Source organism: Neoarius graeffei, chromosome 11, assembly GCF_027579695.1.
Source record: "Neoarius graeffei isolate fNeoGra1 chromosome 11, fNeoGra1.pri, whole genome shotgun sequence".
Classification (NCBI taxonomy): Eukaryota; Metazoa; Chordata; class Actinopteri; order Siluriformes; family Ariidae; genus Neoarius; species Neoarius graeffei.
Window position 1 is genome coordinate 61356042 of NC_083579.1, and position 13303 is coordinate 61369344.

The 13303-nt window shown below is 40.3% G+C and overlaps 1 protein-coding gene across 9 annotated transcripts in view; it reads left to right on the plus strand.

The window, feature by feature from the left end:
* The window catches only part of stxbp5b (syntaxin binding protein 5b (tomosyn)), a 44931-nt gene extending 41866 nt beyond the window's left edge, over positions 1–3065 (plus strand). For all 9 annotated transcript variants that reach the window (XM_060934472.1, XM_060934463.1, XM_060934464.1 and 6 more), the window contains one exon: positions 11–3065. In XM_060934472.1, the coding sequence (XP_060790455.1) occupies positions 11–52 (42 nt within the window). In that variant the 3' untranslated portion in view covers positions 53–3065. The remainder of the gene's footprint in view (positions 1–10) is intronic.
* The last annotated feature ends 10238 nt before the right edge of the window (positions 3066–13303 follow it).

The window sequence follows — 13303 nt, forward strand, 5'->3', positions numbered from 1 at the left end:
AATCTTTTAGGTGATGTTGAAGTACAAGGATAAGAAGTGGTATCAGCTCTGATGGCCATGCAGAGAGTCAGGGGGTCCTTTATCTTGGGGCTGCACATCCACCCTCACTCTCCTCCCCCTCTTCCTCCACTTCCTTTCTCTCTCAAGTAAATGTTGTGTCTACTGTTCTCAAGTTCAGCGCCACAGTGTTTCCTCGGTCATCTGACACAGCTTGAGCTGAGGGGCTGAACAGAGAGCGAAAATGGAAGAAGCAGGAAGAGGGAAATAAATGCCAGCAAAACCCTTCCATTTCTCTAGATGAAATGTGAGGGATTGAGTACTCTTTCCTGTCACAAAGATGCTCCCTTCTGTTACAGGATAGGGGACTCAACATGAGTTCTGGCCATGTAACTTGCTCTCGTCATCGTCATCATCATCTGTGCTGTCATTTTGTCACTGCCATTCTAATCATAAAGAAAAACAAACAAAAAAAAGAAAGATCGATTGATTATTTCTATAAATGAATGGGGTGAGAGTAGTTGAACACTGAGCACTCTAAATGTTATGCCCATAGCATTGCCTGGTGTAATGCCTTCTGATTAACATGGATCTAAATAAATAGCATGTCTAGTGACTTAGGAAACCTAGCATTTTACTACTTTTCGTTTCTTTTCACACGAATTGAAGGCTAGATGTCTGATGAAGTATCATTAATTCCATCTCTAAAGGGCTGGTAATGTGCTGTAACAACCATATAGCATGTGATCATTTCTGCCCAATCACGGACTGGCCAGTGCAAAATAGAATCGCGCTGGTCTTTCGTTTCAGTCCTTTTTCACAAAGGGCATGTTGGTTTACATTGCTCAGATCCCTAGAAATCCATTACAAGCTTTTGGTTTCGACACACGTGCATCCAAACAAATATTAAGCTAAATGAACTGAGCATGATCTAATCATCTGCTGAATATATATAGTTTATGAACAGTTGCATATCATACACTGGAGAACTATATCCTGGAGCATGTGTACTATTTTTGTCCATGTGGCGAAACTTGATGAAAACTTGATCAGTGTGAGGCATGACGTTACAGTATGTGCCTTGTGATGACTGATGTAGTAGACTTCCTCACTACCTGGTGGAAACTCAAGAATGTTCTGTGGATACTCTGTGGAGTCTTGCTCCTCCTTCCGCTTTTCCCCATGATGCTTAAGCTTCTCTGCTGTGTGACCCCTAAGGAGACCCCTTAGAGCAGCTCTGCAGTGAAACTGCTTCCATCCAGCAGTCCTCAGGTGGAGGAAAGATGTATTTCTCTTCTATTCATCTCCATTTCCTCCCCCCCCCCCCCCCCCCCCCAAACCGTAACTTGATAAATGCATGAGTTTGATCAAACCCAGAGACCCGACTAGAGCCATCTTTGTGTTTGCCGCAGAGGAAGTGACCGAGTGCCACTAAGCAACTCCATGCTGTTGGTCAGCATTTCCCCAATCTGTACCTGAGAGGGGTTTCTCTTTTGCCTTTGCTTATCATGCAAATATCCTAACCTCGTCCTATGTGTATATCTGTGAATCTTTGTGAACATACATATATGCAGGAATATGTGTGTGCTCACATATGATTTACAGAAATGCCATAGTACCTGATTATTTAAAATTCTAAGTTGAGACTTTTTTGTTATGTATGTGCTGAGTCGTCTTCTTTTTGCGAGGTGCAAGAAATTGCTGCTACTTGTTTATTTAGGAGCATTTTTTTGTTCTTTATTTACCAATGAAGGATGATGCTTTTCTGTTCTTTTTCCAAATTGCTGCCAAATGTTGTAAATAGTTGGACACTTGAAGACAAATTTGAGAGTGCGAGCACAGCAAATGGGGATGGCTGCCATGTTCTTGTCTGACACCAAAGAGTTTGATTAGCTCATATCTAATCATTCAGACTGAGAGGATCTGACCTGCTGTGATGCTTGTTCTAGAGGATCTGAGAGAAGGGTGTCATGACTTCCCTTGAAATCCAGTGAGCCACTCCTTTACTTGCCATAACATTTGTGTAAATACCTACCAAAATGGAGAATTTTCAGCGTTGAGCGAACTGAAAATGAATTGCGCTACTGTGCTTCATATTTTTTTCTTTCTTTCCTTTTTTTCCTTTTTTGTATAAGCAGTTGTGTGGTTTTACACTATATGTTTTGTATTATAATGACCTGAAAGTCATTTTATTGATATTTTTGTAGTTTGTATTGTAAGGATTTTTTTTTTGGGCATTTGTTTCTTTTTGAAGGACCAAAATATGAATAAGCAAGATGTTAAGATGTGTTAATGGCAAGCTTCAAGGAGTGTCTCTTACTCTCAGATCTGTCTTCATTGTCAGTTTAATGATATAATATATTTATATATTTGGAAAATATATATACTTTTCATTTGAGATATTTACAAATAAATACTTTTAGTATATTATTTAAAGAGAATGGTGCAATTTAAAAATAATTGGTTGTATATATTCTCCGAGTATCAAATTGAAACACTTGAAGGTGATCCAACTGCTTGATGATCTGTAGATGGAGGAGCTGCTTCAGCCTTGAAGCTCTGTGTGTCTCAGACTATGGGCCGTTTCTGTATACTGTGTGTCCTACAAGTTTTCTTGCACAAAAAAAAAAAGAAAAAAAGGCAGCATGATACTTGGTGTTTACAAATTTGAAACATTCATAATGTATACCCTTTAGAGAAGATGTCTGATTTCTGAATCATGTTAGACAAGAACAGTTCCCATGTATCTTTTGTTTCTCAGTCAGGCATGGAGGAACATATTTAACGTGTGTTGTTACATTTTGAATTGTTCTGCGTCAGCATACTCAGCCAATACAGTACTCCTTAAAGCCCATGCTCTTCTGTTTTCTGGGGAGAGGGTCTGTTTTCTTAATTGCCATGTTTGAAAGTTTCTGTGGGGTGCAGTTTTCCTCATTATAGCCAAGTTATTGTACAGTTTTATTAAGCAAAATTTCACATGGATGTTTGTCTTAATATGCTGCCACCTACAGTCTAGGAAATATGTTGATTATACATAACTGTGGATTGGAAAATAAATGTAAATCAAACATTTGTTGCTGATTCATTTGTCTTAAACAATCCATGTGTATTTCACTGAAAAGCCTTTTACAGGTCTTGGCCACAAGGTGCCATTATTTGCCCACTATTCTAGAGTACAGTTGAAACAAATAGTTCTTGTTTTGTATGGCACCACAATCTGGATACATTTTAAATTCTAAATAATTCAAACAAGGAAAAAAAGCCAAAGCCAGAAAACAAGAAAATCTAACTGACGCAGTCCCCTCAGCTTTAAAATTGACCTATACGCATTTACACACTAAAGCACAGATCTCATGATAACCAAGTATGTTCTAACCATTTTATACAAAATTTCAAGAGCGTATAACTGTCTGATTAGGCCAAGGAATGAAAATTTAAGCATAGGTTTCCACCCTGTTTCCACTGTCAAACATGATTTTTAGATGCAGAAAAGTGATCGCCCAGTGATCTGAAGATTGCTAGTTCAAATCCCCATGATGCCACAGCCATCCGTAGCTGGGAACTCAAAAGCAAAATTGGCTGTACTCTCAGGGAGGGAGGAGTGGCATACTCTCTTCCTTATCACTTTGTGATTTCCCCCCCCAAGTACAACTGTTCTACCACCCCTGACGTTTCTTGAGCAACAGCTCAAAAAGGATGCAGTCAGCTGGCTACACGTGCTTTCGAGAAAGCATGCGATGGCCTCACCCTCCCTGGTTGGTAGCTATATTGTTTGATAGAGAAGAGAAAATCCAGGAAGGAAAAAAAAACATGATTTCAAGACGAAATCCAATATGACAACTAATCCTTTTTGAATGCCATGACCCATGTACAGTGCCTTGCAAAAGTATTCATACCCCTTGAACTTTTTCACATTTTTCCACCTTACAACCATGAACTTAAAAGTTTTTTGAGATTTTATGTGATAGACCAACACAGAGGAGCACATAATTGTGAAGTGAAACGAAAATGATAAATGGTCTTCAAAATTTTAAACAAATAAAAATCTGAAAAATGTGGTGTGCATTAGTATTCAGCCCCCTGTACTCTGGTACCTCTAAATAGAATCCAGTGCAATCAATTGCCTTCAGAAGTCATCTAATTAGTTAATGGAGTCCTACTGTGTGTAATTTACTCTCAGCATAAATACACTTGTTCTATGAAGGCCTCAGTGGTTTGTTAGAGAACTCTGAAGAACAAACAGCATTATGAAGACCAAAGAACTCACCAGAAAGGTCAGGGATAAAATTCTGGAGAAGTTTAAAGCAGGGTTAGGTTATAAAAAAATATCCCAAGCTCCGAACATCTCAAGAAGCACTGTTCAATCCATCCTTCAAAAATGGAAAAAGTATGGCACAACTGCAAACCTACCAAGACATGGCCATCCACCTAAACTGACAGAGCGAGCAAGGAGAGCACTGGTCAGAGAAGTAGCCAAGAGTCCCATGATCACTCTGGAGGAGCTGCAGAAATCCACAGCTCAGGTGGGAGAATCTGTGCACAGGACAACTATAAGTCGTACACTCCACAAATCTGGCCTTTTTGGAAGAGCGGCGAGAAGAAAGCCATTGTTGAAAGACAGGCATAAGAAGCTATGTAGGGGACACAGCAAACATGTGGAAGAAGGTGCTTTGATCAGATGAGACCAAAGTTGAACTTTTTGGCCTAAATGCAAAGCGCTATGTGGCGGAAAACTAACACTGCTCATCACCCTGCACACACCATCCCCACTGTGAAACATGGTGGTGGCAGCATCATGCTATGGGGATGCTTTTCTTCAGCAGGGACAGGGAAGCTGGTCAGAGTTGATGGGAAGATGGATGGAGCTAAATACAGGGCAGTCCTGGAAGAAAACCTGTTGGAGGCTGCAAAAGACTTGAGACTGGGAAGGAGATTCACCTTCCAGCAAGACAATGACCCTAAACATACAGCCAGAGCTACAATGGAATGGTTTAGATCAAAGAATATTCATGTGTTAGAATGGCCCAGTCAAAGTCCAGACCTAAATCCCATTGAGCATCTGTGGCAAGACTTGAAAATTGCTGTTCACAGACGCTCTCCATCCAATCTGGCTGAGCTTGAGCTATTTTGCAAAGAAGAATGGGCAAAAATGTCAGTGTCTAGATGTGCAAAGCTGGTAGAGACATACCACAAAAGACTTGCAGCTGTAATCGCAGCAAAAGGTGGCTCTACAAAGTATTGACGCAGGGGGGCTGAATACTAATGCACACCACATTTTTCAGATTTTTATTTGTTTAAAATTTTGAAGACCATTTATCATTTTCGTTTCACTTCACAATTATGTGCTACTCTGTGTTGGTCTATCACATAAAATCTCAATTTAAAAAAAAAAACACTTAAGTTCGTGGTTGTAAGGTGGAAAAATGTGAAAAAGTTCAAGGGGTATGAATACTTTTGCAAGGCACTGTATATTCATTTTCCAGTTATTCATGTTTCTAATGAAAGCCTGCATAGATGCATTAACGTTTGAAATTGTGTTCTTTGAATCGGACTCTACTTGGGCAATCTCTCCTTGTGGAAATTCAACAATGAAAATCTTAAAAATAAACATTTCAGTGGAGCAGTGAGTATTTTTTTAAACACTCTGGCAACTGTGATGTGAATAGTAGTTGCAAAGGAAACATGGACTATAATCCATTTTGAAGAGGTGAAGCCCACACAGGGTACTTCAAAGGAGAGCTTCCCATCGCAGCCATTTGTAGGGCCATTTCAAACTGAATTCATGAAAGATTGTTATTTCTGGGGTGGCACAGTGGTGTAGTGGTTAACACTTACCTCACAGCAAAAAGGTTCTGGGTTTGAACCCAGTGGCCGATGGGGACCTTTCTATGTGGAGTTTGTATGTTCTCACCTACACGCCCACAGACTGATCATCCTCAGACACGGGAAATGCATCCATTTGCCTGAATTTGTTTTTTTGTAGGGTGGCAGGGAAAAACTATGACTATTCATGAGGAAAGTGCTACCTGATTGGCAGGTTAATGCCTTAAACTTTCATCGCGTTGTTTTGACTTGGGAACCCAATCACGGAGAACACATATATGGCAGTAAATTTCGGGTCGATAAAAGATTATCTAGTTTGGATACTGATTTTTTTTCCCCTCTCAAACAACGTGGTGAACCAAAAGGCATTAGCCTGCCAATCAAGTAGGACTTTCCTCAGGAATATTCATGAGCTTTCCCCTGCCACCCTGCAAAAATCAAATTCACATGTTGCACAGCAGCCACATGGTGGTTGTAGTGGTTAGTACTATCACCTCACAGCAAGAAGGTTCTGGGTTCAAGCCCAGCGGCTGATGGGGGCTTTTCTGTGTGGAGTTTGCATGTTCTCCTTGTGTCTACATGGGCTTCCTCTGGGTGCTCTGGTTTCTCCCACAGTCCAAAGACATGCAGGTTAGGCTAATTGGTGGCTCTAAATTGACTGTAGGTGTGAGTGTGAATGGTTGTTTGTCTCTATGTGTCAGCCTTGAGATGATTTGGTGACTTGTCCAGGGTGTACCCCACCTCTCGCCCATAGTCAGCTGGGATAGGCTCCAGCTTGTCCGTGACTCTGCACAGGATTAGCGGTGATGGATGGTTATTTTTGAGCTTCAGCTATTGGAGGCACATCTGTGCCTGATCTCTGTAGAAACATCTAATTGCATTTCTTATAAAGCATTCACTTCTTGCACGTGAAGTCTCTGAGACCCAGTTGCAGTGAACCCGCATAGTGGCCTATAATGCTTGTGTCATGGTGAGGTCTTCACATCAATTCTTTGTCACTTCTTTATGGGGTTAAAACATCTATCACTCAACCAGAAAACTGCAATGTTTCCCAAAAAGCTCCATAACCATAGGTTTAAAACTGGTGAATCCCAAAACTTCAAGGCTGATCAGCAAGACCCTGAGGACAGTTTTAGCAGGATACCAGTTCATTGATTGTTTTGCTGCATATTAATATCCGCATAAACAGGCCAAGAGTCCAAAACCCCGTGTGTGATGGCAAACTCTTGGGCTCAGTTCCTAGGTGTAGAAAATGTATCCTGACATTCCTCTCTATATATGCCAAGGGAGACCCACTTGACATGTAGCACAGCCTTCCTGGCCTGAAGGTCAAAGGTACGTCACCCATGGAATGGGGGAAGTGGCACCGGCAGGCCCAAGGCCAATAGGCCACTCAGCCTGCAGCCTGGCTCCTTGCTCAAACCTTGAAGTAAGATTTCTTTTGCATAGCCAAGAAACCCTTCAACCTCATCCCTCTGACCCCTAGAAAAAGAGGGATTGTTGGCCTCAGGGGTTCCCCAGTGTCTAGCAAAGTGGACATAAGAGAAAGCCAAAAAAAGAGAAAAATTTCCCCACCACTGGACATCCCCACCACCACCATTAATTCCTTCTCTTTGTTCACTGGACCAACAGCACTGCTCCCCATGCTGCCCCGAATGTTTCCCCTATAGCACACAGTGTTTTTTCACATTAAAAACCCACTCCTGGAGCATCCGTTTTCACCTCTGGCTTCACCACTACATGGCTGTCACTCACCATCTATGAGAGTGACTGCTCTGCCTGGCATTAACAGCCTCCAAAAGCCTCCAGCTGGACAGCTTTCAGACTCCATATAAGCTTCACAATCTATAGCAACTCCCAAGTGGGTGATCAAAACAGTAACAAGGGACTATAAAATTCTGTATGACATGAAATCTCTGTTTCTAAGGAATCTTTCCCCCCTCACATGGCACATTTTTTAAAGGAGGAAATGTATTTTATCTTAGAAAAAGATGCAAGATTGGGAAATTTCCCCAGATCAAAGTCAACAGGACTTCTATCCCTGATTTTTACTTTTTACCAAGAAAGGTAGTTTACTACATCGCAGATTGGATCTCAGAATGTTGAACAGACATTTAAGGAAATAAAACTTCAAAATATTAATATACAGTATAGTAATCCATATGGGGTGCTAACTTCACAGAGGTTGATTAGAATAGAATAGAATAGAATAGAATAGAATAGAAAGCCTTTATTGTCATTATACAAGTACAATGAGATTTAAAGCTTCACCATAAAGTGCACACATAAATACTAAAATAAACATAGGAAAATATGTACAGTAAAACTAATATAAAACTACTACTAAAAAACTACTGACAACTATACATAAACTTGTGCATTAACGAGAATGAACGGTTCAGTACATACATGTTTTTTCTCTTCTGACTTTCCTCAAGCCTTCAGGTCTCTCTCTCTCTCTCGTATAAGATTAGCCTTATTAGCCTTGCTAACATTAGTTCAAAATTATGTATATATGTACATAGATGACTGGTTAGTTGTAGATCATTCCAGTGCTTAGCTTCTCTCAGAGTGAATCAGATGAAAAGCAATGTTACTCCTTCTCAAAATACTAAATTCATGGGACTGGAGTTAAATTCCATTTCAATATGCACACACCTGTACTGGGCAGCACGGTGGTGTAGTGGTTAGCACTGTCGCCTCACAGAAAGAAGGTTCTTGGTTCGAGCCCAGTGGCCGACAGAGTCCTTTCTGTGTGGAGTTTGCATGTTCTCCTCGTGTCTGCGTGGGTTTCCTCCGGATGCTCCAGTTTCCCCCACAGTCCAAAGACGTGCAGGTTAGGCTAATTGGTGGCTCTAAATTGACCATAGGTGTGAATGAGAGTGTGAATGGTTGTTTGTCTCGATGTGTCAGCCCTGCAATGATCTGGCAACTTGTCCAGGGTGTACCCCGCCTCTCACCCATAGTCAGCTGGGATAGGCTCCAGCTTGCCCACAACCCTCCACAGGATAAATGGTTATGGAAGATGAATGGATGGACACACCTGTACCAGGAACACATTCTGTCTCTCATGAGCTGGTACAAAAAAAGAGGCTTTATGAAGTGGATTTTATCACTTCACCTCAGTGCTAATCCCACCCATGACCCATAATCTATGCTTTTCCCCAACTTTGCCTGTTCCCACAGGATAGACTCTGGATCCAGCATAACACTGACCAGGATAAAGTGGTTACTAAGATAGATGAATAAATGAATGAATGTTTATATGTACCTGGCAATCTAACCAGCTTAATGTGTTGAGCACATTTCTCTTGTGACTGCTCAGAGTAATCTGGGCTTTAGGGAAAAGTTCTCTTGCAACCTGCATAACAAGCTAAAAACATTTGAAGCTTTACCTGTTTGTTCATGCCTTTCAATGACTGCTACTGAAATAAATAATTAAATGTCATTAGGCTGGTATTTTGATTATGAACTACAGTGTTAACTGGGATGGTTTTCGTAAAATATTTTTTAAAAATACAAAAATATATACTGTATATTAAAGGTAGACTGCCTTTCAGATTTTTCAAATGTAAGTCATAATAATAATAATTTTCCCTGACACCCAATTATTTTTGTTTAGTGGACTGAAAGCTACTGAATTTGAATCACAGACTTCCAATTTTAATAGTTTTTTTTTTTTAAATAGAACAGTTAATGAATTTAGGGCCATATGGCCCTAAATTCTCTGCTATTTTTTCCTGCTTCACCATGACCCAATTCAAGATACTACATCATGCATCACGTGGTGGGCTTCCCCCATTCGCACAAGGCATTGTGGGATACAAATTTGAAACAGGAGAGGAAAATGAAGGACGCAAATGAAATGTGAAAGACCGACTACAGTAATGGAAAGTGAGAAGAAAAGATGTTGTGTTGCGAAGGAAAGGAAATGCAGGACCAAACTAATAAATCTCAGCGATCAGTGAGCACCTCGGTGTGATCAGCTGTTCATTTAGCGACAGGATGATGTAACTGTCAGTGCACAGTCAAGGTAAACCTGTAGATGGCAGTAATGCAACATTGTGGATGCCAGCTGCTGTAAAATCCAAAAGAAGAAGGAAAAGAAGAAGAAGCAGGTAAACCTGTGCATGTGCACACCGGACTTCCTCTGTCTGCTTGACTGCGTGAAGCGAGCGATTTCATGCACATTATTTACTCGGGAATCCATCCATCCATTATCTGTAGCCGCTTATCCTGTTCTACAGGGTCGCAGGGCTCGGGAATCCCCTCAAATTAAATAACTTCCCAGCCACAGAATGGCCTGTTTTTTTTTTTTTAAGATATTGCAGAAATAAACATATATCACAATGACCAAATTTCAGAGGAAACCAAATTTCACTGATTTTATGAAATTGAAAAGCCGTATAGCTTTAACAAATAAAGTAAGCTCACATAGCTGTAATACTATGGTGCAGGGACAATGTGTACTAAATAATGATCCATCCATTGATTATCTACACCGCTTATCCATCAGGGTCATGGGGGAAACTGGAGCCAATCCCAGCTGATTTCAGGTGAGAGATGGGGTACAACCTGGACAGGTCGTCGATCTATCGTGACAAACATCCTCTCTGTTTAGCCCTGCAATGCAGAACCTTCTTGGTGTGAGGCAACAGTACTAACCACTGCACCACTGTTGCCCTTTTTTCACCATCATTTGGGAATATTAGACTTCTGTGTTATTCTGATTGTCTGATGATGCAGAATAAGATGACAAATGGGACTTATCAAGACCCTTGAGGGGCAGGTAGATCAAGATTTTAAAACTTCAGCTACAGCATAACCTGATATTCAAACAGTAAATAAACATTATCATGTTAAATGATTACAAATTTGAAAAAGTATATGTTACAAAAATTATATGCTACATTTGTAACATTAAATAATAAGGCAAAATATGCAAAATAAAATATGTGGAGATGTGAACTAAACACAACCTATCTTTGAATCTAAATTCTAGCTACAAAAGCGAGTTAATATATTGCAAAAGCAACAACGTGAAAATAATTTTATTTCTAAAAAAACAAACATAAAAAACCCCATACACTGTATGTGTACCAAGTAGCAATTAATTGAGTGAGTGAGTGAGTGAGTGAGTGATTTTTTTTAATGCCATGTCATCACCTAAGGCTATTTCATGGCAAGAGCATTTCTAAAAGGTATTATAATTTCTTCATAAATAAATACTTAAAACAAATTAAGTTACATAAATAACTAAATGAAATTCTTCAGATACACGTGATAAAAAAAATTCTAAAACTTTTTGTAGTGGCACCATGTTAAAAACATCATCCAAAGTACTTCATCTCATCTCATTATCTCTAGCCGCTTTATCCTGTTCTACAGGGTCGCAGGCAAGCTGGAGCCTATCCCAGCTGACTACGGGCGAAAGGCGGGGTACACCCTGGACAAGTCGCCAGGTCATCACAGGGCTGACACATAGACACAGACAACCATTCACACCTATGGTCAATTTAGAGTCATCAGTTAACCTAACCTGCATGTCTTTGGACTGTGGGGGAAACCGGAGCACCCGGAGGAAACCCACGCGGACAACATGCAAACTCCACACAGAAAGGCCCTCGCCGGCCACGGGGCTCGAACCCAGACCTTCTTGCTGTGAGGCGACAGCGCTAACCACTACACCACCGTGCCGCCCCATCCAAAGTACTTTGAGAATAAAATTGTTCCTTTGTGGCATTTAGACCAGAAATCATCTTCTTTCAGCTACTCCTGTTAGGGGTTGCCACAGCAGATCTGTTCTGAATATTTGATTTGGCATAGGTTTTATACCAGATGCCCTTCCTGACACAACGCTCCCTAATCTATCTGTGCTTGGGACTGGCACTAAGTATGCACTGGCTTGTGCAACCCCAGTGGCTGGGTATTTTACCTACTTTACATGTCTTTGGACTGTGGGGGAAACCCACACAGATACAGGGAGAACATGCAAACTCCACACAGAAAGGCCCCCATCAACCATGAGGTTCGAACCCAGAACCTTCTTGCTATGAGGCAATAGTGCTAATCATCACACCACCATGTCGCCCTCCATTTTGACCAGAACAACAAAGTAAAATATGCTTGATTGTCAGAGATCTCTGACAGAAATGGCATGATGGTGATTCTTCATCCTTTAATAAAAAAACATGAACGACCAATCTGACAACTGGTACACACCACTTGGTCATGTATGGTTTGAAATGAGAATAAAAGTCTCAGCAATTAATTGAAGATGGATACACAGTACAGTATTTCACCAGCTCTGACTTATCCCATTGTGTAAGTGTCTGGAGCAGTGTGGAACAACTGCACAAATGTATATGCATGTACTGTATTAACAATCCAGTCCAAGAGGTTGCATGACACAATGGGGAAGTGAACAAACAGCATATGTGTCTATTCCATTAGTATGATTACCATGCAAACATTTTCTTATGCAAGAACAGATGGCACAATAATGGGTTTATAGATTATAGTTTTAAATAAAGCAATAAAGTTCACAGAATATAGATTGTGATGTGTGATGTGAATGGATTTTGCACTGAAGAAGCATGTCCATGAATTGATCTTTCGGCTACATAGCCAATTGCTCTGCTACAATCAAGTGTAACACTAAATATAAGATGCATACATATGAATGTTGGCCTGAATGAGTTTTAAACAAAATAAATAACTCACCATATCCAAATTGCTAACTGGAGTGCAAATGTAACACTGTGGGTTGTGATCAACAATCATGTGGTGTGAAAGGGCCTGATACAAAGCATTGGTTACTTTTCCAAGAACAGCTTGTTCTGCTGTGTTTTATTCCTCTTATAACCTGGGAATTTCCAAAACATTACACTGTTTAGTAATTAAAGAATGGCATGTAATTAAATAATTGCTAATTTTTTCTTTGTTTAAGTCGAACATTTGCAAAACAAGTTAGTTCCTGTTACCTCAGCCTGCTTTCACACTAGAGACATAAGAACTAATTCTAGGTTAAAACTAAACTTGTGAGTAGCGTTCTGAACAATGTTGTACCACACGTGCCATAGGATTGGTCTTAGGAATCATTCGTGCAAATAATTTGGATTTGTCACTTCAGTGACACCTAGTTTAAATAGAATTAAGAAAATGTTTATTCAAATGTTTCTGCTCGCTTGCTGCTGTTGCTGAAATTCCAGCTGTAGGTCACATGTACATAAATAATGAATGATGTCTTTTTGTTTTGTCGCGTGCTTGTGTGAAATTCATTGATTATTTTCTTTTAGTATAAATACGCAGGTGATTATAGAAAATCGCATGCCCTGATTGGTCGAGAGATTTGGACTATTTCTCGATAATCACCTCAAGCAAAGTTTTGCACATCACTTGGCAAAATGGCAGCCGATCGCTTCGTCACTGTAAGATTGTATGTGTGTTCTCGTGCATAGCTGTACTGAACTTATGACCTGTT